Source organism: Bemisia tabaci, chromosome 5, assembly GCF_918797505.1.
Source record: "Bemisia tabaci chromosome 5, PGI_BMITA_v3".
Classification (NCBI taxonomy): Eukaryota; Metazoa; Arthropoda; class Insecta; order Hemiptera; family Aleyrodidae; genus Bemisia; species Bemisia tabaci.
In genome coordinates, this window is record NC_092797.1 from 34,286,595 (window position 1) to 34,314,591 (window position 27,997).

Sequence of the window (27,997 nt, forward strand, 5' to 3'; positions counted from 1 at the left end):
GTGAAAGTTTGCTTTATTGAAGTGAGGGGAGTTGGGGCGGGTTGTGCTGAAATCCACGAGAATTCCTCCACGCAGCGGTATCTAAATTTTTGGCTTCAAGGCCCATATACCATTGGATGAGGGCGACATTTTAAAATCGATTTTTCCAATTAATTTCCTTGTTTATTTTTCCAGTTTCTAATGGATCCTAACTACTTGCATATTTGGCCTCGCCGGACGTTTATGATGATCGCGTTGCCAAACTGCGATGCTTCTTGGACTGTAACGCTGTTCATGCCCGTGAACGAGTTCGCAAAACTTGAAAGTCCAGATAAATTAATGAAATTTTTTGAAACATATTTCTTCGATGCAATTGACCTAATAGGCAAGGAGAAATTAATCATGGACTTCTTCGCGAGCAAACCCTCTCCTTTAATTTCAGTTAAGGTAAGTCGGAGAAGAAATTATCCTATTAATGTTATGTTGAACCTTCCGATTTGGGAAGAAGGAGACTCAGAACAGGTTATGACCCTCAAAAGCTTGATAAAAGGCATATCAATGGTTGAACTCAGATCTACTATGTAAAACGGACTCTGACGTTGGAGTATTTTTGTCACACTTCAACTGTATCGTTAGAAAACTGTCCGACTCAATTTCCGAAGAATCTCAAGAAACCCTCTTCTCTGTTTGAAGAATATCCTACGAACTTTTCATGTAATAAAGGTGGTCTTTCTTCCCCTCAAGTTGCCTTTTAAATATCATGTCCGAGGCTTAAGATTTGGAAATTCTAAATCAGGTTACAATCAGGATAAAAGTTTGATACATACGAGTAGTACATCAATGATCGAATTCGGTAACTACGTGTTTGGCTCATATGGCTGGAAGAACTTTTTGTCATAGGTACTTTAATTTTTCAACCGCAGAACTAACTATCTCAATTTCTTGAAAATTTTATTAATTTCGATCTTCATTTGAAAAATACCTTCCTTGTGTAGCTCGAGCAATAAACGTTTATATATAATACCCCCGAAAAATATGTAATAAAAGCAAACATCTCTATACACCACGAGCAAGGTACGCGGTTTCAAAATTTAGCCATTGATACCTACTCTAAATCAGATAAATTTGCTTTCAGTTAGAAAATAAAAGGAAAAATATTTCGCGAAACTTACTCTCAGACCGAAAAGATGTCTCTTTGCAGCTATTTTTAAAGAATATGACTATCTAACAATAATGTAAGCTGGTTCTTCGAAAAAGTAAATGTCACTTGGAAGTTTAAATGGCCAAGCCTTACTTAAGGGTGATGTATCCGCTAGTATTTCCGGGATTATGTTAAATTCACTAAAGGGCGGAATCGTCTGAAACCTCTCAGCGTATACTCAGTTTCTATTCCAACATCATCACCACTATCTCATCCTACAACCTATGTTTTAAGAAGGCTCAAAAAACATAAGTCTTTAACGCCTTTCAGCGTTTTTTGTACTTCCTGAATAAATTTCAGCGACCGATTTTGGTTGAGACTCACGTCTTCGGAGTCAAAGTAATAAGAGAACCTTTAAATTCAACACCAATTAATGACATGTGACAATTTCTTCTCGCATTGTTGCAGTGCAATCCCTATCACTCTGGAGGTAAGGTCGTCATGATTGGAGATGCTGCCCATGCAATAGTTCCTTTTTATGGCCAGGGAATGAACGCGGTGAGTCTTTGAAAGCTTTAAGTCGTTGTCTCCCCGGCGAAACAACGTAACTCCATTCTAAAGTTGCCAATTGACTCAAACAATTAACTTAATTTACAAGAATGTAACAGTACAATTTTTAGTCAAAATTTGTCTGTTTTTTTGCATGAAAGCCGAGGAAAAATCAGTGAAATTTTCAGTTAGGAATGGCCAAAATTCTCCTCGTTATTCTCCGCAATTTGCGAGGGAAAATTTGACAACATCGAAATTAAGTTACGTTCTCTCCTGAGGAAAACGATGAAGTGAATGAAAAAATCGAAAGGAAAAGAAATACACTTATGTAAAGATAATTTTAAAAACTCTCTATCTACATCGAAAAAAAAGTGAAGTCGATTCAACATTCTGGATGTAAAAAAGGTGTGCGAGAAGTTATGAAATGCTGAATTACCTGATGCAGCAGTTACTTTAGCAATGCAAAGATGTAAAACCAACTGCTGTGGCCGGTAATTCAGTATTTTATAAGTTCTCGCACACTTTTTTACATCCAGAATGTTAAATCAACTTCACTTTTTTCCAGCATAATGTAGCCCTTTAACATCAGGCAGGCGCAAAGTATACAGCAGGCTGATTATTGAAATTGAAAGACAAAGCTACAGACAAAGAAGACAAAGGGGGTGTGGAGCGATCCGATTGGTTGAAGTGGGTGGTTCCTATAGACTAAGGGAGAAAGCGATGGACTGATTCTAGGATACCTCGCGGGTTGCCGTTAGTTAGTATAATACCTAACTCCTTTGTTCATTGTAACCACCTGCTTCCACCAATAATGCCTCCATACCCCTTTTGTCTTCTTTGTCGATAGCTTTGTCTATCAATTTCAATAATCGGCCCGCTGAACTGCGTTATTGATTCGTCACGAGGTGAGGGAAAAAATTGAAAATCCGATTTCTTGAGCTACATATTTTGTGGACGACAACTAACTGTCAGCCTTTTTAATGTAGCAGGTATATCTATCAAAAACTTGATGCAAGTACGGTTTGTCACGGTTTTGATCATGACGGTTGCAATACTCTTCATAAATGATGGCTAACTATAATATATTTTGTTAACCTTCTCAGGGTTTGGAGGATTGCTTCATTTTAGATGAACTTTTGCGTATCACGGATTTCAATACGGAACAAGCATTCCTTCAATTTTCCAAATTACGATGCCTTGATGGTGAAGCAGTTTGTGATTTAGCCATGTACAACTACGTAGAAGTAAGTACTGAGTTAGTTTAAATATATATATTTTACAACCACTATCTCAGAGGTTATTGTGTGCATGAAGAATTTTTCATCCTACCCTTTACAGCAATTAAGACTAATTTTCGCTTCTTGAGAAAAAAAATTGTGAAATGCACGAATTGAATTTAAAGAAAAAAAATCCAGAATTCAGAGCAACAATTTTTAAAAGTAAATAATGTTTGTAAAAAGAGCCAGTATAATGGAAAAGGTCGTTAGGTCCTGAATGTGAGTATTTCCTCAATGAGAAAATTTATAGCGATTAACCATGGAGGGTAGACCTTTCCATAAGTTGCCGCGCAAATTACGAATATGCAATAAATCTGATTTTTATCACCTCTTTTATCGTATACGGAAGTAGTTGTGGTGACTATGCAATTTAGTTATTTTCACATAGGTAACTTTTTGACGCGTGGCATCATACATATCGACGGTGCAAGTCGGCAATCACATAACTCGTTTGCGGTGTCTGAAAATCTCCGCAACTATGCTATTTTTTTAAAGGAGAACAAATGGACATGATTCCTTGAAGTTTTTGCAGAATTTTCCTCGCACATAGAAGAAAAATCACGGCAGTTTTAAAGAATTACCGTTGAGTAGTTTTCCGTTTAAAAAATAAAGTATGACAGGAAGTCTGCGACGTCGCAAAACGAGTTATGTGATTGCCGACTTTCACCGTCGATATGTATATCAAACATTAGCGTCTAGTTGTTCTTCCCCCAAAACTCCAAACAATTAAATGAAAAATGCGAATACAACTTCAACAGTTTTAATCGAGGTTCGGGATGTTTTTCTTCATTTCCGTAGATGAGAGACCTTGTTTCTAGACGCTCATTCATTTGGCGGAAGCACATGGACGATTTACTCCACAGACTGTTCCCCAGTTTTTGGATTCCGCTGTACAGCTCTGTCACGTTTTCGGACATGAGGTACAGCAAGTGCATCGCTAATAAACAAGAACAGGATAGGGTGAGTATACTTCAAAACAGCGTGGTTCAAGTTATTTAGACCCCCCAAAAAATTATCCATACGGACCTGCCGCCTCCGATAGGCCCGATTTTTAGATTTGTTTATTCACGTTGTTTCTCATTCAGGAAAACGGAAGTAATTGGGTTGATGAATTGGTTCAAAAAGTCTGTTAAAAGAAAATCAACCCAATCGGAGGTGGCAAGTCCGTACTTTCCCCTTGTAAGAGAATAAAAATTTGTTTGAGCACCTGTGTCAACTGTCAACTAATAAGTCCTTATTGTGAAGAATATTTTACACTGCTGCCAGTTTACTGATCCTAAAAAAGGCATGCGCCAAGAATAAACAATAAGCAGTACCGCGTACCGCGCATCTCGGTTTGAGATGATGTCGCAGACCTCCTGTCATACTTCATTTTTTTAATGGTAACTACTCAACGTCAATTTTTTCAAACTTTTGTGATTTCTCCTCTCTGTGTGAGGAAAGGGTGATAGGACAAAATGTCCAAAAATAAATGTCCAGAGTAAGAAAATGGCCCATGTAAAAAAGTCCATGAGCAAAAAATGTCCAAGTGTCTGAAATGTCCAGTAGCGGTAAAATGGCCCGAATAAAAAATGCCCGGTGTTACTATAAGTCATAATTAATATTGTCATTTACCTGTTTTTATAACTTCCTCATCACTTTTGTCTTGCGGCTCGTTGCTAACTCGAACACAATACGCTGTTCCCCTAAGATATCGGAGAATATAGTCTTTATCTCTTCGTCTTTGAATTTTTGTCACCACTGGACGCGAGTGTACTTTCTACAGAAAGCCGAGTCTACTATGCCACTTTGTAAAATTATGTCACATTTGGGCATTTTTATTTTTAGCCATAATACTGCTACTAGACATTTTAGATAATTGGACATGCTTTAGATGTGGAATTTTTTGACTTAGGACATTTTTGTACTTTGGACTTTTATTTTTTGACATTTTGTCCTATTACAAAGGAAAGTTCTGTAAAAACTTACGAAAATGATGTTGATTTTTTCTCTTTCAAAAAATTAAGTTGAAAGCGAAGATTTTAAAACACCGCAAACGAGGCACGTGCTTTTGGAGTTTCGCCATTAGTACATCAATGTCCACTATCACGTAACCACGAAACCACATACCACCGTCTCGGACGCTGCAGACTTTCTGTCTTACTGGATTTTATTTTATTATTTTTTTTCTTTTGCAAAACTGTAGTCAACGTAATTTCTTTGAAACTTCTTTGATTTCTTCTTTCTTCTCTGTTAGCACAATATTCTGTTTAAAAATCAAGCTATCAAGGTGGCTTACTTCTCTTCGAAAAAATAAAATAGGTGCAGAATTTTGAAATACGCAGTGAAAATGCATGGTTTTGCACTTTGGCCATAGATATACCCAAAGGCGTAAATACACACGGCGATTAATCGCCGCGATTGAAAGACGAAAGCCAATGGAGAGCCTGGATTTCGATAGATCGACGTCAATGGATCGAAATCCAGGCTCTCCATTGGCTTCCGTCTTTCAATCGTGGCCATTAATCGCTTGCCTGTGTGTATTTACGCCTTAACAGTGCATAATGGATGTACTTACAGAACGATGCAAAACAAAAACTCCCAGAAATTATTCTTGATTTGAATTATCATACGAAAAAGGCAGCGGTGCATACCGCTTGCAAAACATCCACTATTTGGTAACGCTGTAAAGATGCTATGCTCCGTTTTACGGACAATGTTTAGGTCTCCATGACCGATGGAATGGGACACCGAATGAGAAAAAAATTCAACTACAATAACTAAAACAGGTGTCAAAAGAAAAGCAAAACTAGACTGCATTTTGCAATTAGAAACTATAATTTTTAGCTCAGTTTAGCAAAACGACGTATGGATCATCAGTTTTCCTAAGACAATAAGTGTTTCTACAGATGAACCAGAAATTATAGTTCCGTATCGCGAAGTGCCGTCTAACTTGCGTACCCTCCACCGCTGAAAATAATATACCTCAAGAGATGCAACTTGAAAGTAAGTCAACTTTTTTAGGTGCCCTTAGTACTTCCCTTCTCTCGCACAAACATGGGGATGTAGAAATGTATTGGGTCGACCTACACTTAAAAGTATCGAAACAGTAAAAATTGCAACATCTCCTAATACGGATTTTTTTTTTTTTTTTTTTTTATTTTATTTTTTTTTTTTTTCAGATGCTGAACGCCGGTCTCTTGGTCGTTTTAGTTCTCGCAGTTTCAATCTTGGCTGCTTATTTCTTTACATGAGCTTGCAAACTTACGAAACATTTATTATGAATGAACACAGCGAATGTATACTGTGCAGAAGTATAAAATAAAACTCAAAGCAGCAAATTATTTTGGAAGATTTTTATAATAAATTATCGATTCGAAATTTTTATGTACACTTCTTGTGATAAACTCGCCTCTTTGTGTAGCTCAAAGGAAACGATTTGATCGCATTTCAGATGATCTTTCAGATTTGAATCGGTATAATCATACGCGACCACCCTTAGTTCTGAAATCGAAAATACGAGTAAAATTCAAAATCTTGCTCTAATCGTAAGCGCAAATACAATGAGACCTGATTATATCAGATCTTGCTACACGTACACATATCCCATTATGTGAGCAGAGGAAGCATACGGGACGGCAGTCGCTAGTAGGAAATCAAAGTATGTTCTTCCCTTCAACTCATAAAAAAGCTACACAGTAAACCGCCGCCGAGATTCAACCGCTGAAGGGGGTTACTTAAAATTGGTTCAGCCTCACACAGGTAAATTTAAAAAAAAAAAAAAAAAAAAAAAAAAAAAAAAAAAAAAAAAACCGTTGCTTTTACAATGCTTATGCATAGTGTATTTTAGATACTGCCTACTTTTCTAGTCGTAGTTACAATATTTCGCTCATGTTAACAATGAGCTCGGTCCCCATTAAAATGCAACATTTTCATCGGGGGGGGGGGGGGGGGGTTAGAAGCATTGTTGAAGCGAAGGATTCATCAGATGAAAAAGCTGCTAGGGTCAAACAACTGAAGGAGCAGAGGGTCCATTTAAAAAAATAAATAAACAACGATATTTTCCATGAGAAATGTCAGAAGAAGTCCACTTGACCATTTGTAGAAACACATAAACCAGAACCAAAATAATAACGAACCCGTCATCAAAACAATCATCGAAACGCTTCTAAACTGGATCGGTTACGTCATAGGACTTTTCATCGGACTTCATCGGTTTCATCACTCGAAAACGGTCGCCTCACGCATAAACTGGGGCTCTCAAACTGGCACTAATTCCTCAATTTTTCAGCCATTTCTGCACAAAATTCCTTTAAAATCTCAAGATCTGATCAGCGACTTGTCCCAATCATATCGGGCACCTCCAAAGATCGACGGCCCGACGATCTTTGGAACGCAACAGTCAACAGTTCCATCGATGAGCCTCTATATCCTGCCGCACTGAGGAAGAACGCCGTATGAGCCTTTAGGCGTTGCCAAATTTCCTTTGATAAAACACGAATTTCTTGGTAAATTTATGAATATTTTCCTTCCAATTTTCAGTTGATTTGGTTCGCAATTTCACCTGAAGTCTCTAAAAATTTCATGGAAAAATATTCATATTTTTCTTCAAAAATAAAGATTTTATTCAAGGATTGCAACCCTCGAATGTTCATACGACGTTTTTCCTTAGCACGGCAGTATGGAGCCCCTATAGTCTGTGCGCGGGTGGACGTTTTATGCTCTGCTCCAAAAGAGATTAACGATGCATCGAAAAGTCGAGTCCTCCTCTGAAGCGCCACGCCGCACAGTGGATCGAGTCCATAGGAGAGGTCGGACAAAATTCGGAAACTTTAAACGCTTATAGCTCCGTTTATACAAATCTTTGAAGCTCTAAAAGTGGCTTTACTGGGTTTCCTCTGAAAATTTCCTGCTGAAAGCACACCTTGAAATTTAAAATGTGACGAAATAAACATCAAAATTTGCAGTTTTAGTAAAAAATTTCATGTCCAACCTCTCTAATCGACTCGATCCACTGTGCGCCGCACAGTGGTTTGAGTCAATAAGAGAGGTCGGACAAAAGTTTGAAACTTTAAACGCTCATAATTCCGTTTATACACAACTTTGAGGTTTTATAAGTGGTCCATATGTTTCCTCGTAAAATTTTCTTCTAAAAGCACCCCTTGAAATTGAAAATGTGACGAAATAAACATCAGAATCTGCAGTTTTAGTCAAAAATTTCATGTCCGACCTCTCTAATTGACTCGATCCAATGTGCGCCGCGCCGCGCGCCGGGTAAATTGTCAGCCGGGTTCTAACGAACTGCCTGCGTCTTTTCTCATGATGGTGCGGTGGAAGCGTGGCGTGGGTGTTAGAGTATACAAAAAAGCTTTCTCCGTTCGAAATGCTTTTCGTGCCGATTTCGTGAAAAAGTGCGTTCTCTGAACTATTCAAATCACGCGCATGATTTTGTTTCTTTTTTTTCTTTTTCTTGTCGTAAAATCCTGCGTTGTAAAGTGAATTTTTTTCTGTTTATGGCAAGATGAAAAATAAAAAAATTTAGAAGAAGGGTGCGCAGTAAAACTGTATGTTAAGTTTTTTATGTACATTTATGTTCTACCGCATGCTGTTTTGGAATACAGAACTAAGGTAAATTTTGTCACTACCTCAATTTCTTTAATTTTCATTCAATTCAATGATTTGTAGATGAGTGCCGGGTTGAGAAGCTCATTTGCCTCACTTTTGCTGGGCACCGAAAACGGGTATCTGCCTGCTCAGAGGCTTTGGTTTCAATTTTTCAGTCTCCTGATGGCATATGCTGACAATCAAACTAAAGAACCTAAATCACGATTTGGGAAAAATGAGATAGGTAGGAAAAATGACGAAAACGAAAACGTATTACGGAATGCGAAAAAAGACGTTCAACTTTACCTGTTATATTACGTCGCACAGGGAAATACATTTCAAAATAATTTTTCTCGGTTCGATTTTAATGCGTCAAACAAATGTGCCAACAATTTTTTGTCAAACTCGGTCCCATTGGGAGAAGTGCTAGAGTTAAATGATAAGTAAAAGAAATTGAGAGCTACAAAATTAACACAGAGTATGAGAAGCCGGAGGGAGAGGGTCGATAGCAATAATGTGCCACGTAAACCCCACAGGTCAAGTTTTTATCTGAGATAAGCTACAAAGTAAGTAGTCGAAAAATGATTAGTACCTAAGAAGTAACGATACCAAGTATCGTTATTTGAGCCTCTTTCCTGCACGTGCGAGAAATATTAGAGCTACACTGGAAAAAGACACATTGGATCTAGAGTCCAGACTCTTAAAAACATCGACAAGAAAAAATACTCTTGATTCAATCAGATATTTGCTTAAATCAAGAACCAAGCCTCTTAATTGGAGCGGATTTCCTTTTGATTTAAGCTTAAATCTGATTGAATCAAGAGTCCTTTTTCTTGTCAATGTTTTCAAGAGTCTGCACCCTAGAGTCTAGATCCAATGAGTTTCTTCTTTTTTTTTTTTTAGTGAAGAAGATAGAGGACGAGAAGCACGTGCCTACACGATCCTTCAATACAAACAGAGATTGAGTTAATATTTCCCAAATTCATAAAAAAACACCGAATTGACTGTTTTTTTTTGTTTGTTTACGATTAGAATCTTTTCTACAAATTTTTTGTATGCAGGGTGTCCCAGACCGCACCTGCACCAGACCTTTTTCTCGGTTGTTTTAGGTCACACGAAGTCGGGGATCGCAGGGTTGAATGGAGAATCGATCCCAAGGAATCCGAATTTCATGGACGCTCCCCCAGCCCCCCCTCGGGAGGTAAAGGGGGGATGACAATCCCAAAAGTCGTCGTTCCCGATAAAATTGCAATTCGACTGCATTGAAATTGAAAAGTACGAAAAATCACACCCCTTAATGACCCTTCTGAATCCCTCTTTGACCATGAAATTGACCCTTAAAAATCCAAATTCGGACCACTTTACCCCCAAAAATGATAACTCAAAGAGGGGACAGCGGCCCCCTCCATAATTTCTCTTTGGTCAAAAATTGACTTAGATTCTCCGGAAAAAGACGGTTTTCCAGGTAATCGACTACAAGGCATCTGAATATTATGGTCCCGAACCCCCCTAGCCTCCCTCGGGGGGGGGGGGGGGGGTAAACGGGGGAGGCACAATTTCAAAAGTTGAGGGAAATGAAAGAAAATTGAAAACAAGTCGTTGAGGGGGAAGGAAAGAACAACTCGGTGCGCGGATGATAAATTCGGTCATTTCCAAGTGCCTTGATAAATGTGAGAAATAAAAAACTAGTAAAGATACGGTATAGACTATGGACGTCATGATGTCTGTATTCAATGTGCCGCTTCGACATCTGCCCCGGCGGCTGGGCTTACATGCAGTGTTGCCAGATTCTGATCATGACATGCCTCTCCTATTCAATAGTTCATCAGAAGACACTCCAAGATGAACTGTCTGAAACATTAAAGTACCCCTCTCATCTGCTTGCGCATAATTAAGTGCGTTTCGGTCATGTTCTTCCTGAACTCATGACAAGTGAATACATATTCATACAAGTGGTGTGGTGTGGCGCGCTTTGCGATAAATCGATTGATATGCCATTTGAACCTATAAAAAGGATCGATCACAGAGTCTTCGCGAAGAGCACCTAAATAATCGATTCTTCACCACAGCTTCAAATGAGGAATTATCGATAATCGAACATTCGGCCATCATTGGTTACGGCTTAGTTTGTCCGCGTTTCGTAGGGCTCTTTATTGGTGGCACTGATTTCCTAACTAATTGATTTTTTAACTCCCAAGCCGGGTGTTTCTGAATTTTAGTTTCTGAGACGCCTGGGAACACGTTGGGGCCCTATCTCTCCTCTGCAGACTTTTAAGCCTGGCCTCTAGTTCAGCTTAAAGTACCTTCATAGGGATAGTATGGACAACTCGATTTATGTAGCTCTTAGGGCCCAAAAAGGCGACAACGTGAAAAACGGAAGTCACTAGAAAAGTGCCGCTGCCAACCTATGCATTTGAAAGATTAATCAATAGGGCCGACAGCGCATTGTAAACAAGCGTTTTTAGAGATTAAGACTTTGAAACTAAGAGAATGTATGCGAGGTCAAAATTTTATACGTTCTTTGGTAATTTTTGATCAGTTCACCTACTCTCGGAGTTTGAATTAGTATTGGATACACTGGTACACTGGTACACTGGTACACTGGTACACTGGTACACTGGATCGAGTTCATTGGTTGGCTGCCTTTTTCGGCCCTAAGAGCTACATGACCTGATCAAACCTTAGTTCCAAATTTTCGGGTTGTCCATGTACTCTCCCTGTAAAGATACTCTGTTCAGTTTCGAAAATATGCTAAAAGTTTCCCGGAAAAGTGGATTTCAACTGGGATTTCCCGGAAATGGGAGCGTTCCTCCTCAGATTACTACCCGTTTATCAAAAGCTACCGGGATAAAGGTGACCCGCGAAATCTCGGTAAAAATTCGCTCTCCGAATCGAAGCTTGTCTAGTCATTGTTAGAGTATCTATATTAAGAGAGAGTATGGCCACTGGAGTTACCACCTCTGATTGGCTCAGCCATCTTAGGCTGAATGGAGCCCTTAGGACCCAAAAATGGCGGACGCCATAAAGTTAATGTAATGCAAAATGATTCAAAATGTAGTTGTCTTTGCTTAACGTAACGAGAACTTTACCCAAATGCACTATTGCGACTTTTTTACATATGTATTTTTAAGGCTAATCGTGTGCAATTTTTGAGGAAAATGATCTTAGATGTAGTAAGGTTGGCAGCAAGTGCGGTTGGTGATAACCGTCAAAAGTTGGCAATGACCCCCCTCCCATCCACAAGAACCATAACAAAACACCGCCATTTTTGGGTCCTAAGCCTCTCCATGGGACCCAGTGGCCATACTCTCTCAATATAGGTACTCTAGTCATTGTCAGAAATCGGAACGAATGCTTTGACGTGACGTCTCATTCAACGATTCGTGGCCGCATTAACGCAGCTGAGAAATTACGCGGTAACCGAGATTCGCGGTTTGAATCCCGTAAGCAGCAGTCAGAAAGCTCAGCTCGACGCGGAAATGAACGATCTCGCCATCGAAAGCTCATCGAATTTTCATCTATACATATTTATGTCACACGCAGGTGCTACAGTGGATCGGTTTAGATTCCCTTTATATCCAGAGTAAGAACATCTCCATTATTAGCTGGCCCGGGCTGCGGGCTGGCCTTGGCTGGCCATGGTGTCACAAAAGTGTGCACCCAAACGAACGATATTGAGGGTTAGGATAAGGAATCCTGCGATGCCTGTCATCCAAAAACAACAACATCAACAAAACTGATCAAAACCTAACCAAAGAAATTACAATAAAATAAAATTAGATTGATTTGTGGATAATTTCTTTGTCTATTTTCATTTTGGTGCGATGAAAATAACAATTCACTCTTGACAAATCACAATTTGGTTACATTTTCATTATTTTTGTTCACATTCGAGCCACCACCATCTTGGTGCACTCCATAGAGTACATAGAGTCGTAATGTAAGTGGGAGAGCTGGCGCCACTTTTAAGCATTTTCCATGTCCCGAATTCCGAGACTCCTGTGTGACGCCGGGTCACTTTTTCGATACATAATCGATTGTTTGCGATGCACGGGTACCCGGCCATCCGATGACAACAACAACAACAACAACAACAACAACAAAGGAGATAGGAATTACCACGTATTCCACACCGCCATTTTGGATCGAAAATGCATCGAAAAAGCGACCCGAACTCGGCGCACACCGGGCTCGGAATTCGTCGAGCAGAACATGGCGCCAGCTCTCCCATTTACATTACGACTCTATGTACTCTATGGTGCACTCTTTTGTGACTCCATGAGCGAGAACCAATCAGAATTGGATTTCATGTTAGGCCATTTCCAGTTGTCTCTGAGCCCAACCAAGCCCGACCAGAATTGAGATGTCAGTAGTTATAAAATGCCGAAGCAGACTCAGTTTGGATCGTTTTTTTAGACTCGTTTTACATCTGAAATCTCACTCCCTAATTACGAGACCGAACTTTATAATTGTACTACAAACTAGAGAGAATCAGAGTGGCCAGCCACCTAAATAAACGCCCAGCTTCCATAACGTTTCCTGTCGTTTTCTTCCGCATTGATCTCCTCGCTCAGCACCCAAGTCAGTAAACTCAGTGACCAGTATTGATCAATGTTTTTTCCCGGCGGTTAATTTACATAATGCATCTGACTTAATTGTGTTGTAGGTACACGCCATCCGCTTTCCTTCAACCTTCCACGCAACAAGTTCAGGAACGAGGTGATTTACCCGAACCATGACCCTTCGCATAGTAAAACCCCGCCCGCCGATTATTATAAAACCGATTTTCTAAACGCCCTTACCCGCTCCCTTATTTTTCCCGGTCAATGTTTTCGCTCAAGCGCATTTTTCCGTTGTTTTCATTGGAAGAAGGTTGCGTCATTTTCGCGAGCATGGATTGGTCGAATATTGCGTCAGTCTACCGCATGTTTTGTTTTGGCTACAATACGTAGCAACGAACTTGCCGACTTTATTATATAAGCTCGACGGATCCCTACGAAAATTCTATTGTGTTTTTTCAAGTTCTGTGCTCACCCCTCTTCTGCTCCAACTGCCTCCCACCACCTTTACCAATCCTGCGACTTAGTTTTTTTTCCAGTTTCTCTTTTTTTGAGACTTAGTTTTTTCTTCCAATCGAGTTCTTTCTCAAGTGTTAGTTTTTCATCGCTTCAACCACGAGACTTTGGATTTTTCTCACTTCGAACACTTGTTTCTTCTTCTGCCACAACATATGAATGCCGACCCACCGATTCAGTTTTTTAAAGTAATTTATCTACCGGAAAAAAATGATAAGTTTTCTCTTCAAAGTTTAAGACCTGTTGTCCGTAAGTTGCATCCTCCCCAAAAATGCTATCTGTATTAACGCTCGCCTGAATAAATATATTCACAGATTGTGGAACGCCAATTATCGTAATCCTGTGCCCGAATTAATTTTAATACTGAAGAAGCACAGTAGAAAATACCCAGTTCGAACTTGATTTGTTAATAACGAAATTTTAAGAATTAACATTTGTATGGGGGCACGTTTTTTTCCACCATTTTCAATCTGTTTTTTCTTTCTATAGATTTATTTCACAATTTGAATGCTTAAGAGACTCGCATATTGTACACGAATTTGACCGTATAATATTTGGGTAATACTTTATTCCGGAAGAAAGAAGTTTCGTTCTGACTAGTGGTCCGCGAAGCGGCGTTTTTCAAAGCGAAGCGAAGCGGACAAAAAAAAACCCTTCAAATACGCTGGATGCAACCTGCGGAATTTCGTGGCGGTCATTCCAACGAGTCTTACGAGTCGCGACTTAGCGTGCGGCGGCGATAACTTTAATTGAAAATCGAGAAATACGTGAAGAATACATTAATTTAATTTTCCCCATTTTCCTCTAAATTTTAAGAATACATTTTTATTGGGTGCCAGCAGATCTAAGCTTTGTTTGTTTGTTTGTTAGTTAGTTTGTTTGTTTGTTTTTTTAATTTGTCATCGGGTTTGCTTTAATTATCACGGAATGTTAAAACATTAAAACGGTTTTTACTTTTTATTTTCCTTTTAATTTTTTTTAATTTATTTTAATTTAAAACATGGCAATACCGACAAAATACCTACAAATTACCTACGAATATACAAAAAAGAAAATCATCGATTTAAACTTTTCAAAAAAATTTATGATGATGGAATTGAGGATAGGAGAGAAGGCGCTAAATAACGCGGAGTAGAGTACCTGTATAGCGAGAGTATGGACAGATGTGAAACTCCGAAAATCCATCAGGCCTTCACCGATGCTTCTGCGAATAAAGTTAGGGCCCAGAAATGCAGCCAACCTATGAATTTCAATTATCCAGAACGATTTACGAATACTATTGTTACGAACCGTCGTTTATTAAGCACGTGTTTGACTCAGTTTTTGCATAAATTTACTCAATTTCGCGGAAGAACGCTCATTTCTGTATATTCTTTGCCATCATGGTTAGAATTGGAATCTGCAGACTGGCAGTGAAATTTTGTGCGTTAGAAGTTGGTTAGAAGGGTGGCTGCACTTTTGGGCCCTAAGCCCTCCATGAAGCGATCTGTCCATACTCTCGCTATACAGGTACTCTAACGCGGAGCGGCCGCAAGCGCATGCGCAAAGAACTGGTTTTCGCGGAGACTTATCCATCAATCATCGGTAATCGGTATCGATTCCGAAAGAGCGCGAAAATTTGAATTATCGCGAAATTTTCGCTTTGCTTCGCTTTTTCCGACCTCGCGCTTTGCAAGATACGAAGCAAATGCGAAGCTTCCCGGACCCCTAGTTCTGACCATTAGTTCTTTTTATTGTAATCTATTTCGTGAAATTATCAGCTATCATCAGTATTTAACATGTAATATTTTTAAATTTACAATGAATGCAGAAATTTTATCTTTAAAAGTCTCCATAATTTATAAATTATTAGGCCTTTGCGTTTTTTGCTTCTATGCTGCTCTTTTCTCTTAGTAATATTTTTCTTGACTAGTTTTTTTTTTTTTATTTTAAGTGAAACTCTCGAAAAAACCATTCTTTCATCGAACACTTTGGCTTGTACATTTACGTTTAGCGACCAACGAAGGAGTGCAACATCTTGATACATCGTCCCCATGCAGAGCGCGGGTCAAGTTTCTGCTTCGGACACTAATTGAAATGTATTTCAGATTGATTGGCTTCTTGTATAAATGAGATTGACACTCTATGTGTGTGTAACATTTTGGTACATCGTCCCCATGCAGAGCGCGGGTCAAGTTTCACTTCCGGAAGTCAATTAAAAACAAACCTACAAGTACCGAAAATATCCGATGGTCTCAGAGTGTGTATAGAAGCCCCAAAAGGTTCTGACCATCATTTTTTGAGTCGCTGTGCAGCCATTTCGGATAAGTTTATAAACACAATTTGATTGATAGGATCTGTGATGCGGTGCGGGGGCTGGCGGATTGGGGTATTTTATAAACGTTAGCTGTCAGGACCACGCTAACTATCAGGCGGACGTATTAAAGCTGTTGGAAAGATGTCACCCCGATAGAGGGCATCTGACTGCTTGGGAAATCGGTGTACGAGAAAATAGAATGGACAATGGTACATGCCAACTAAATGAGAAAATCAAACAGCGCTGCAAGTTTGAGGGAAACATGAATGCGAGTACCGAGTACCTCAAAATCCTCCTTGCTGATGCGGAAAGTTTGTGCAAGCAAAAAAAGTACACGGAGAGAGCGTCTGAAAAGTTGTGGAGTAAAGATAACAAAACATCGACTGTTATCATTCTAATCGCAAAAGAAAACAAGCAGGCGAGGAAAATCAAGAATGATGAAGAAACCCTGGGATTAGAATGTTTGTTACTAACTATTAAGGCGATTTTGTATATGTTGGTTGTGTTAATAATTGCAAGATCACTGCACAAAAGACATCTTCGGCTGCACGGCTCGACTATAAATGGAAGCGGTGAAGAGAGAAACGGTATCTTGATTGTTTAAAACAATTACGGGAGCGATTTCAAATCTGAAGAATTTGAAGGTTTGGACGTTTGCGTAATTATTTTAGTAGTTATAATATACGTTAGATTAAGGAAGCTTGTCAGTGATAGTTTATAAATGAAAAAATAAATAAATAAATAAATAAAATACAACAAATATCAACAAAAAAAGAGAAGTTAGGTGTTTATTTGGGTGGCTTGCCACTCTGATTCTCTCTAGTTTATAGCACAATTATAACTTTTGGTCTCGTAATTGGGGAGTGAGATTTCAGATGTAAATCGAGTCTAAAAAAAGATCTAAACTGAATCTGCTTCGGTATTTTATAACTACTGATGTCGTAACTCTGGGTATAAAGGGACTCTAGGTCAGTTTTAAACAGCGGGCCGATTATCGAAATTGATAGAAAAAGCTATAAACAAATAAGATATAGGGGGTATAAAGCAATCCTATTGGTTGAAATGGGTGGTTCTCATAGACTAAGGGGACAATGATAGACTAACTGTCGGGTCTCTCGTGGGTTGCCGTTAGTTAGTCTATTATATTACCTACCTCCTTTGTCCATTGCAACCACCCGCTTCTACCAATAGGATCCCTCCAAATCCTTTTTGTCTTCTTTGTCTATTGCTTTGTCTATCAATTTTAATAATCAGCACGCAGTAGCGTGGCGTGCTCTGAGATGGACCGATTGGTCTGCCATTTAAACGTATGGAAAAGGATCGATATACAGGGTGTTCGCAATAATCGATTCTTTACCATAGCTTCAAATGGGTAAATATCGATAATCGATCATTCACGCCTCGCCACTGATTCATACTTTTATCGCTTGAATAATTATCTTATAAAATGCAGGATCGGAAGTCGAGAGAGTTCAAATTTTCTCAGCCCAGATGGTTTCAATTATGCCATGGCACGCTCGGAATCTCAGGATCAATGTCTCTGTTTAGGAGTCTCACGAGAACGATCCTGAACTGACAACAAGCCTGGAAGTATTCCTCCTCAAAAATTTCGGATAGCTCAGTATTCTGTCGTGCTAAGAAAGGAGCATTCGAATTATGCCGAATTTCCTTTCAGAAAAAATTAAATATTAGCAAAAATTATGAACATTTTTACTTACGATTTTTAGATTTTTTAGAATGAATTACAGACGAAATCCTCTGTAAAGTTGGAAGAGAAATATTCACAAATTTTCCCGGAAAATCGCTCTAGTCCGTGCCACGTTGGAAATTTTGCTAATTAGTACCTAATTATGACTTCCACTCCAAAAGAACAACGATGGTCATAGCGCATGACTCTGGAGAATCACTTACATGAAAATTGTTACGAAATTCGAAGAAATAAATCCATCAGAAATTGGCTTCGCAATAAGCATCGCATTAGTCATAGTAATTCAGTCTTGTATCAAATTCTGTACTTTTTGTCAGCAAAATCCTGCTTTCGTTTCCCAAATTTTGCAATTTTTTTCATCACAAATGATTCCTCAGTTTTATGCGCGAGAGCTGTTGTCTTTTCTTGGCTTTATCGTCAAAATGTTCAAAAATTGTTGACGTATCGTCACAGCGCCACATCGTTATTGCACGCCAATAATTCAAACACAACCGGATTCTGAGACAAACTATGTTAAGCTCTGGTGGAGACATATTTCGGTCAAACGCCTTAACAGTCTGCTCTTACAGCCGTATTAAATCTTTTTTTTTCTTCTTCTTCTTTCTTTTTTTTTTGACAGCGCATTGAGCCAGTGATATTTCCAATTGACGCAAATTGGTAACACTATTTGTTTCCTCTGTTTAACTCTATCATTATTAATCGATCATTTTACATACATTCAAGTAGGCTGAGCCTTATCTTGCCATCTCAAGAATCGTTACTTCACTACTGTGACGAATTTGACCTTCCAGCCAACGTCATGATTTTTTTTTCTTCTTAAATAGATATAGTACAGTGAATAAATCTACATACATTCAAAAAAAGAATATGCAAGTATATAAACCAAGGAGTTAAGTGCGATATAGAATGTCACTTGTGCCATCGCTTGTTATCGTGAGACATGTACCAAAAATTCATGGCCCACGGGTCCCCATAGTTATAATCGTTGGCAAAAGTGTTGGTCGAAAACCTGACCCGCCCAACATCAGACCTATGACAGATACCATGACCACATAAAAAACTAATAAAAACAGTATATTGAAAAAGGGTATCCCGGGATAAGCATGTCAAAATGCCCTTGTGAACGGATTTTTATTTTAACCATTTTAAGTCATCAAGGGTGTCCTAAAACTTAGGTTTTGGGGAATTTTAGCCCCCCAACCCCCTCCGCCCCCCCTCAGATCCCCAAAAAACCGCTTTTTGGGGCTATTTTTGACTACGCTAACGTCTTTTCCTCATAACTTTCGTAATTTTCGATAGAATTGAACCAAAATTTGTCAGAATCTACATCAATTAGCTTAGTTTTTGTAGGAAAAAATTCATTATCATCGGATAATATTTTAGCTTCTAAAAAAATTCGTAAAATTTTAAAAAAATCATCATTTTTTTCCTTTTTTCGCGCTAGGTGACGTATGGAAACGAGGACACAAACAAAAATTGTCTCTCTTCTTAAGTTATACATCCAATAAGATACAGAAAAAATTTCGTGTTGATCGGAGTGGTGCGCCATACTTAAAAACGCAATTTTCTAACCTCAAAACGGCCAAAATGCCACCATAGCCTCCTTTGATGACTAGGCGTGGAGAAATATGTAGAGAGAAACATCCGGTTTTATCGTCTCACCTCTTAAGTGACCCACTTAAGTACCTTGAGCCAAAATTTCGAGATGATCAGAGTGGTGCGCAACACCCAAGCACGCAATTTTCTAACCTCAAAACGGGCAAATTGCCCATTTCGGCTGATTTCGGCACCCATTATCACTCCGTGTCAAAAAATAAGAAGAGGGACATCCGATATCATTGTCCTACCTCATTAATTAGACACTTAAGTACATTTAGTCGAAATTTTATGTCGATCAGAGTGGTGCGCAACACCCAAGCACGCGATTTTCTAACCTCAAAACGGGCAAATTGCCCATTTCAGTTGATTTCGGCACCCCATATCACTCCGTGTCAAAAAATAAGAAGAGGGACATCCGATATTATTGTCCTACCTCATAAATTAGACACTCGATTACATTTAGTCGAAATATCGGGTCGATCAGAGTGGTGCGCAACACCCGAACACGCCGTTTTCTTGTTCATTTATTTACTGTAATTTGCCAGTACTCAGTGCACTACTACGTATTATTGAAGTCTGGAGGAGGGAACGCTTCTACGTGAAGGATGAGCGAGCCTCCCTTTTGTCATATAATTCCTGGGAGTTCAGAGGTTTCGCTGAGTGATCGGGTTTGCTACGCGCTACGGTGCCAAAATGAAGTTTGAAATGTGCATCATGCACTTTTCAAGCGGGCTCGTCGCTGACATACAGTGATAAGGAATGCGAAAATGGGAATTTTGGGAGGTTTCAGGTTAGAAAACGGCGTGTTCCGGTGTCGCGCACCACTCTGATCGACACGAAATTTCGACTAAATGTACTTATGTGTCTAATTTATGAGGTAGGACAATAATATCGGATGTCCCTCTTCTTATTTTTTGACACGGAGTGATATGGGGTGCCGAAATCAACTGAAATGGGCAATTTGCCCGTTTTGAGGTTAGAAAATCGCGTGCTTGGGTGTTGCGCACCACTCTGATCGACATAAAATTTCGACTAAATGTACTTAAGTGTCTAATTAATGAGGTAGGACAATGATATCGGATGTCCCTCTTCTTATTTTTTGACACGGAGTGATAATGGGTGCCGAAATCAGCCGAAATGGGCAATTTGCCCGTTTTGAGGTTAGAAAATTGCGTACTTGGGTGTTGCGCACCACTCTGATCGACCCGAAATTTCGACTAAATGTACTTATGTGTCTAGTTTATGAGGTAGGACAATAATATCGGATGTTCCTTTTCTTATTTTTTGACACGGAGTGATATGGGGTGCCGAAATCAACCGAAATGGGCAATTTGGCCGTTTTAAGGTTAGAAAATCGCGTGCTTGGGTGTTGCGCACCACTCTGATCAACTCGAAATGTTGGCTCAAGGTACTTAAGTGAATCACTTAAGAGGTGAGACGATAAAACCGGATGTCCCTCTTCATATTTTTTGACACGGAGTGATAATGGGTGCCGAAATGGGCAATTTGACCGTTTTGAGGTTAGAAAATTGCGTCCTTGGGTGTTGCGCACCACTCTGATCATCTCGAAATTTTGGCTCAAGGTACTTAAGTGGGTCACTTAAGAGGTGAGACGATAAAACCGGATGTTTCTCTCTACATATTTCTCCACGCCTAGTCATCAAAGGAGGCTATGGTGGCATTTTGGCCGTTTTGAGGTTAGAAAATTGCGTTTTTAAGTATGGCGCACCACTCCGATCAACACGAAATTTTTTCTGTATCTTATTGGATGTATAACTTAAGAAGAGAGACAATTTTTGTTTGTGTCCTCGTTTCCATACGTCACCTAGCGCGAAAAAAGGAAAAAAATGATGATTTTTTTAAATTTTACGAATTTTTTTAGAAGCTAAAATATTATCCGATGATAATGAATTTTTTCCTACAAAAACTAAGCCACTTGATGTAGATTCTGACAAATTTTGGTTCAATTCTATCGAAAATTACGAAAGTTATGAGGAAAAGACGTTAGCGTAGTCAAAAATAGCCCCAAAAAGCGGTTTTTTGGGATCTGAGGGGGGGCGGAGGGGGTTGGGGGGCTAAAATCCCCCAAAACCTAAGTTTTAGGACACCCTTGATGACTTAAAATGGTTAAAATAAAAATCCGTTCACAAGGGCATTTTGACATGCTTATCCCGGGATACCCTTTTGACCTGTAATATTAATTTTAAAATAGTTGGAGATGTAAAATTGTATTTTAGTTGGCTGATTTACGACAGACGTACGCAGAATAATATATTGACCCATAATTGGACTACATTTTGCAATTCGGAACTATAATTTCTGGCTCAGTTTAGAAATAGTGCATGTACCATTCGTCTCCCTATGCACATAAGTGTTTTTACGGATGAACCAGAAATTATAGTTCCGAATTGCAAAATGTAGTCCACTTCATTAAATAGACCGAAATGAAACGTTCAACACACTTCGGGGCTACTCGTTTGAAGGCTATACTTAGATAGACAACTGGACCGTGTTTAAAAGTAAGTATATCTAAATAGTACATCTTTCTTTGTCAAAAATCACGCAGAATCGATAAAAGCATTCAAATGTTCTGGAGCCAACTATTACGCGATTATAGCGTTTCTTATGTATGTGTGTAAGTCAATTCGCTTTATCCAGTATAAGTATTCATCGTCCTTGAGTAGGCATGTCTTAAGACACACTTTTCATGGATGTCTGTTCTTATTGTTGGCAACTAGCGGCAAAATAATTATGATATTCCTATATGATTCATTATTTTTTACCGAAAAATACGTACTTATTATCCAAACGATCCTCGTGAAATCTTAGCTGTCGAAATCCACCGGGCTGACGGTATGCTGTTATAACATATCTGTGCCTTCCTAGAGCAAGAAATAGTACTAATTTTAAACCAGTATACTTCTTCTCAAATGAAACATTTTAAGTATAAAGTTAAAGCCATAGAGATCCCATAGGAAACAAAATTTCTTGACATTGCTAGCGCCGTTTAAATGAAGTTTCTCAGGTGATTATGTCCATTTTGTCTCTCATCGTGAGTAAATCACATCCACTGCCTGTGTAGGAATTATACTGCTCCCGTACAGAGAGGAGAAAAGATTAGCGATGGCAATTTTCTATCGTCAATGAGACAAGATTTTTAAAAACCTCAGTGAGAAATACCACCGTCAATTTACTTGTCCCAAGAATTGATTTTCATAGCATGAATTATTACCTACCAGTGAAGTTCTTGGTTACCGGCGCAATGTATTCGCCCAATGTCTCACCGGCTGTAATATTATCACGAGGGATATTTACAACTAACCAATGCAGCCATTCCCTTAGATATGGTTTACCAGGGGTGGGTGCGTCTAAATCTAAAACCACAAAAATTAAATGTAAAATTAGATATGTGGTTCAAACAGACTCACTTGAGCTTCTTTATGATAAGTTCACAGGTCAATCAATATTCATTCGTCCTAAAAGTCAGCCTTTCTTTTCTTTTTACAATTTTTCTCGTAGTTAAACACGTGATTCATCACACACACACTCATTACGATCCATACGATCCATCCTGTCATACTCCAGCTTGGTGTCCGCCTGAACATCCAAGATGGCATGGTAATGAAAAGCCGTCACGGAAACGACGATTATTTTTTGGGATAACGTCCTTATTTTGTCTGGAGAATAATTGTCCAACAACACAACGGCAAATGGAGCGAGGATCACATTCATGTGTTACATCCTCCGCGTGCCCTGTGCCATCTGCGACGTTCAGGATGCTACTCAGGATGCGTTCAGGGGGCTTTGACCAAGTATGACTGGCTGACATGTGCTCAAAAAAGAGCCGAACCGACGCACAGTGAATCGAGCTAGTCAGAGAGGTCGGACATGAAATTGTTGACTAAAACTGCAAATTGTAATGATAATTCCTTAAAAATTTAAATTTTAAGGGGTGAACCTTAAAGGAAATTTCATAAGGAAACCAATGGGGCCACTTTTAAAACCTAAAAGTTTTGGATAAACGGAGTTATGAGCTTTTAAAGTTTCCAAATTTTGTCCGACCTCTCCCTTTGACTCGATCCAACGTGCGACACCAGTCTTTTATTAGGACCTCAGCAAGGGATCTTCAATGAGCCTGTCTGAGCTAAACATCCTCCTACCTCAACTTTGCTCTTAAACTCATTACACACTGTTAAAAATTTTGGAGTTGAATTTTGTGCCGGAGCCTATCTTGTACCCATGAATCTGAACCGCGAGTGATATGAATGAGGAGTGAAACCTATACTCCTGATGGAGTGACTTACACTCTTACGGAGCGGCACCTTCTCTTTTTGCGGAATGCCATACGCTTTTATGGTGCTGATCTCACTTCGCAATCATATCGCTCGGGGCTTTTGGGCGCTATGTATATTGCCGTGCTAGGGAGAAACGCCGTATGAACCTTCAGGCGTTGCCAAATTTTCTTCGATAAAACACGAATTCCCTGGTAAACTTATGAATATTTTGCTTCCAATTTCTCAGAGAATATTGTTTGTATTTTGATCTAAAGTTCTTGAAAATTTCAAGGAAAAATATTCATAATTTTCCGCATAAATAAACATTTTATCAACAGAAATTTGGCAACTCTCGAATGTTCATACGGCGTTCTTCTTTAGCACGGCACAGTATATGCTTGGTGTTTCTGGCTTTGGTTTCCCTTCAGAACAGTGATAGTAGATAGAGGTAGTATGTTCTGTATTACAGATAGGATTTTTTATTCATAGTTTGCCTTCAGACTCTTGAATTACAGGACTGGAGCTCTCCTCGTACTCCAGTAGAGTATCGATGAAGCGAGAAGTCATCTGAGCGTGCCCGTGAGCTGTGAGCCGTAACAGGCAGCCTGAATTTAATCACACAAAAGCTATTTATTCTAAATTATGGTAGAGGTAGTTACTTCAAGTACTGAGTGGAGTCAATGCCGCAAGAGAGCTCCAGTACTGTAATTCAAGAGGCTGATGGCAAAATATGAATAAAAAATCCTATCTGTACACCAGAACATACTACCTCTATCTACTAGCGATAAGACTGCGCATTTTTATGACGTTTTGCCTCGTATTTCTCTACTAAGAGAAAGCACTTTGATATAGAGCTCTTGCATGGGTCAGGAATTTGTGATTTATTACTGTTGTCCATGTCCATGTAAAATTTCGCAAGAAATACGATGGCGCGACTGATTTTTTTCTGAAATTAACGCCAAAGCTCAAAAAAAGCTTTCAAAGTTGAGGCCGTAATTGAGGGGATGTCCCACGCTACCCTACGAGAGTCTACCTCTATATCAAGACAAACTCTCCGTGCAAAGATAGGGAGCAAATACATTAACAGGGTTGCCACTTCGTTGGGGGGATTCCAAAACTGGAAACACGGCAACCTTACTAATGTATTTACTCCCTATCTTTGTCTAGAGAGTTTGTCTTGATATAAAAGTGGATTCTCAGGGTAGCGTGGGCTATCTCCTCCATTACGGTCTCAACTTTGAGAGCTTTTTTGAGCTTTGAAGTTGATTTCACAAAAAACTAGAGGCATCGTGTTTTCGCGAAATTTTACAGAAGAATCAGTATTTAAATCGCAAATTCCATGACACATGTAAAAGCTCCATTATGGTTCTTAATTGCAAAATTAAGTCTGAACAGTCTCAATGTGCTCAAATTAAGTCTGAACAGCCTCAATGTGCTCATCACAGACTACAGTTATCGCCAGCAGTTTGCGAGCAAGGAATGAAAAAAGAAGGGCTTGAAATTCAGAGGTAAAGAATTACATAGAAAGAACTGTTTACCTTGTCTTTCAGCGAAGCAGACGTTCTTTTGTCTGGAATGCAAAGTAGCAACTGTCACACTTGCAAATATGGTGGCCAGACACTTTACCCAATGTTGTTTAGTACAACGTTCCTATGGTCCATTTATAAAGTTTGCCCAATGGGTTTTTTGTGCACTGCTTTTTGAACCATCAGTTTATTTAGTCAAGTTACAAGCAATGGTGAACGCGCTGAGATTTCGCCAAATTATGGAATTAACCCTTCATGCCCAAGTCGGGTCAAACTGACCCTAAGATCGCAGAAATACGCGCTCCGCGGGATTTATGGGGCCGCTACATACGAACTTTACATGTAGGTCTATAAATACATCTTAAAAAAACGAATGAGACATTAAATTGAAAAAAAAAGAAAAACATCAAATATCTACACAGCCGATGATAGGAGAGACCTTTTGGGTCTGGCTTCTTTAACTTTTCCTCAAACCACAGAACGACAATTCAGTGGCAGCCTAGAGCGGAGCATCGCGAGCTCACGCCTCACGCCATAGCGCCTTCAATTTTGCAGATGCAACACGGACATCCATCAAGCACGAATAGTTGTATCCTTGCGCCGTCATCAACGCGCACCCATCTCCTTGCTCTATTTCCATGTTGTGTTGGTTCCATCTCTCTTATTTGTAGTAGTGCTTCAAGAGATATGTGAGCAAAACAGCCGGAATAGGAGAGATGTAATCGGACCTTTTTTTTTTACCTTTTCTGTCGAATCCAAGTGCCACCTCATTGACCGCATAGAGCGGAGCATTGCAAGTTCATGTATCGCGCCTTCAATTCTGCAGATACAACACGGGCATCCATAAAGCACGAATAGTTGTGTCTCTGCGCCGTCATCAAAGCGAGTCCTTCCGAGTCCTTTCTCTTCTTGAGTTTCCATGTTGTGTTGGCTCCGTCTGTCTTATTTGGTGTAGTGCTTCAAGGGTTACGTGAGCAACACAGCGAAAGTATAACTTGGATTGAATTTGTTGGCTAAATTAGGTATATGGTAAAAAAATTGGGTAAAGTGTCTAGCCACCACGAATGTCTATAGTGAAATCTGTAACCAAAATACTGTTTAAGTCGAGAAGGAAACTATACAAACTGCATGGCGACGCGAGAAGTATTACGCGCAAATTAAGGCGCAACACGCCGACAGTCGTCCTTTAATAATGACAACTTCACTATGTCGATTCGGAACAATGAGATTTGCTGCTTGCAAATGGCTGACGATTAACAGTTGCCAGAGATATGCTCATTCTGCAAACTGAATTTTAAGAAATCTAAATTTTTTTTTATAAAAGTTGCGAAAAGAAATATGACTTATTCTTTGTTACTTCGTAGTTCACACTACTACCTGACATTATGATGGTATAGTAAGCATCATCGTCATGGCAATAACTGATGTGCGGAGGTTCTTGTGTGTCCTCTTTTGAGAGCTCGTTCCCCATTTGTGCGGACTTGCTCCCATTCATGAATTTGGTCTGTGTTGAAGAAAAATATTCAGTGAGAGCCTAGTCGCGTTGTTTCAGAGTTTTTAATGTTCAGAATTTCAATATTGAGACGATCGGAGTGAGAATCGTAAAGAAGCGTACATACTCTGAGGGAACAAGCTTTCGGATTCTGGCCAAAATTTTGAGTCAATTACCATGAGAAGAAGCTAGCAGTAACTTTTGGTACCAAATTTTTTCGGTCGAACACGACACTGGTTTGGTTCAAAGGAAAGGAGGAGAGGGATTCAAATTCAGATTGAAAGAATTATGAGTTTTATCTTGGAAAATGGCAAACCTTAAAAACCACTAGACTGTCATGGGGCGTGACGGGGATCAATTGGATTATTTCTGCCAAACGGAACTATGTGCATTAAGACATGAGCCCTGAGATCCAAAAGAATATATGTATAACGGGGCTCAATCCATGATACACATAATTCCGTTTGGCAGAAATACGTTCAATATACCTTCTAATAAAACCTATGGACAAGGGAAAAATCAGCAGGAAAAATCGCACAGAGCCTCTTATTGATCGAATTTTTACCAAATAGCTTCAAGTGGGAAAATATCGATCGTCGATTACGCATGTCTCGCCATTACACGATAGAGACTATAACGTATAGGATAGGAAGGTTCTTCTATAATTGTTGGGATGGGAACATTTATCGTTTTTCAAGCTACTTAAGCACGAGAGATTAGATAGGGCTTTACAAAATTGGCGCTGCGTTGCTTCGTTCAGGATAGCCGACATTTTAAGTACATTATTCCCACTGTCTCCGGGACATAAATGTTTGATGGTCTTTTTTGTCTCAGGATAACGCCTAGACCTAATCATCATAACTTAAGACTCTAGGAAACTGACTTACCTGAACCGTGTAAAACGTAAACAATTTATGAAGGTCCGGAATTATTTTGTGCTTTTCCATTGCTGCTTTGATGATTTTAAAGTGTGGATAGTCTTCCTCTGAGACGTACTCGTAGTCCCTATGTGGATATACTCCGATAATGAAGAGGCATAAAATAATAGCCGAAAGAATAAAAGTCAATACTTCCTGAAACAACATAATTCCTGTTATCATTCCATTATAAAATTTTGGGACATCGAGAGCTATTAAAAAAAGAAATTTCAACTTCGATGAGTCTTCTCGGGAGATTTTCATCAACTACATACCACACTGTGATGTGTCGAATAACCGCAACATAACTTACGCACAACGCGTAAACTGTTTAAGAACACCGACCTGAACATTTGTCTAATAACTTTTACTTTCATTCAAAGTATTGCTTGGTGTTCTGTGCGCACTACTCTATTATGTAATAGTCAAAATGAACGAGATAAATGAAAAAATTAAATTTCTGAGGAGACCTACCGCGCTCTAGCGGCTGAAATAGAGGAGAAATAGGAAGAGAGAGAAGGGATGAAAGGCGTAACGCGTTACGCAGTCGGCTATATTCCATATTCTGAGCTGATTCAAGA

The 27,997-nt window shown here is 39.3% G+C and overlaps 2 protein-coding genes across 8 annotated transcripts in view; one reads left to right on the top strand and one right to left on the bottom strand.

The window, feature by feature from the left end:
• cn (Kynurenine 3-monooxygenase cn) overlaps positions 1-6,306 on the top strand; it is a 23,580-nt gene extending 17,274 nt beyond the window's left edge. The window contains exons 7-11 of one of the 2 annotated variants that reach the window (XM_019052228.2): positions 175-426; positions 1,589-1,678; positions 2,773-2,913; positions 3,745-3,906; positions 6,108-6,306. In XM_019052228.2, the coding sequence (XP_018907773.2) occupies positions 175-426; positions 1,589-1,678; positions 2,773-2,913; positions 3,745-3,906; positions 6,108-6,179 (717 nt within the window). In that variant the 3' untranslated portion in view covers positions 6,180-6,306. The remainder of the gene's footprint in view (positions 1-174; positions 427-1,588; positions 1,679-2,772; positions 2,914-3,744; positions 3,907-6,107) is intronic. The other variant, XM_072300603.1, reaches the window with a different exon arrangement.
• On the bottom strand, positions 6,267-27,853 carry LOC109037514 (protein D3). 6 transcript variants are annotated; one of them, XM_072300606.1, is made up of 6 exons: positions 27,387-27,850; positions 26,385-26,511; positions 22,444-22,581; positions 22,005-22,089; positions 18,492-18,638; positions 6,267-6,429 (listed from the first exon to the last, which is right to left on the bottom strand). In XM_072300606.1, exons 1-5 carry the CDS (start codon positions 27,678-27,680, stop codon positions 18,518-18,520), a joined length of 765 nt encoding a protein of 254 aa, XP_072156707.1. In that variant the 5' UTR covers positions 27,681-27,850; the 3' UTR covers positions 6,267-6,429; positions 18,492-18,517. The 6 variants fall into 6 exon arrangements, with proteins under 6 accessions (XP_072156707.1, XP_072156706.1, XP_072156709.1 ...); XM_072300605.1 differs by lacking the exon at positions 6,267-6,429 and adding an exon at positions 10,225-10,380; XM_072300608.1 differs by lacking the exon at positions 6,267-6,429 and having other exon boundaries at positions 18,206-18,638; positions 27,387-27,572; positions 27,692-27,848.
• Positions 27,854-27,997: the final 144 nt, after the last annotated feature.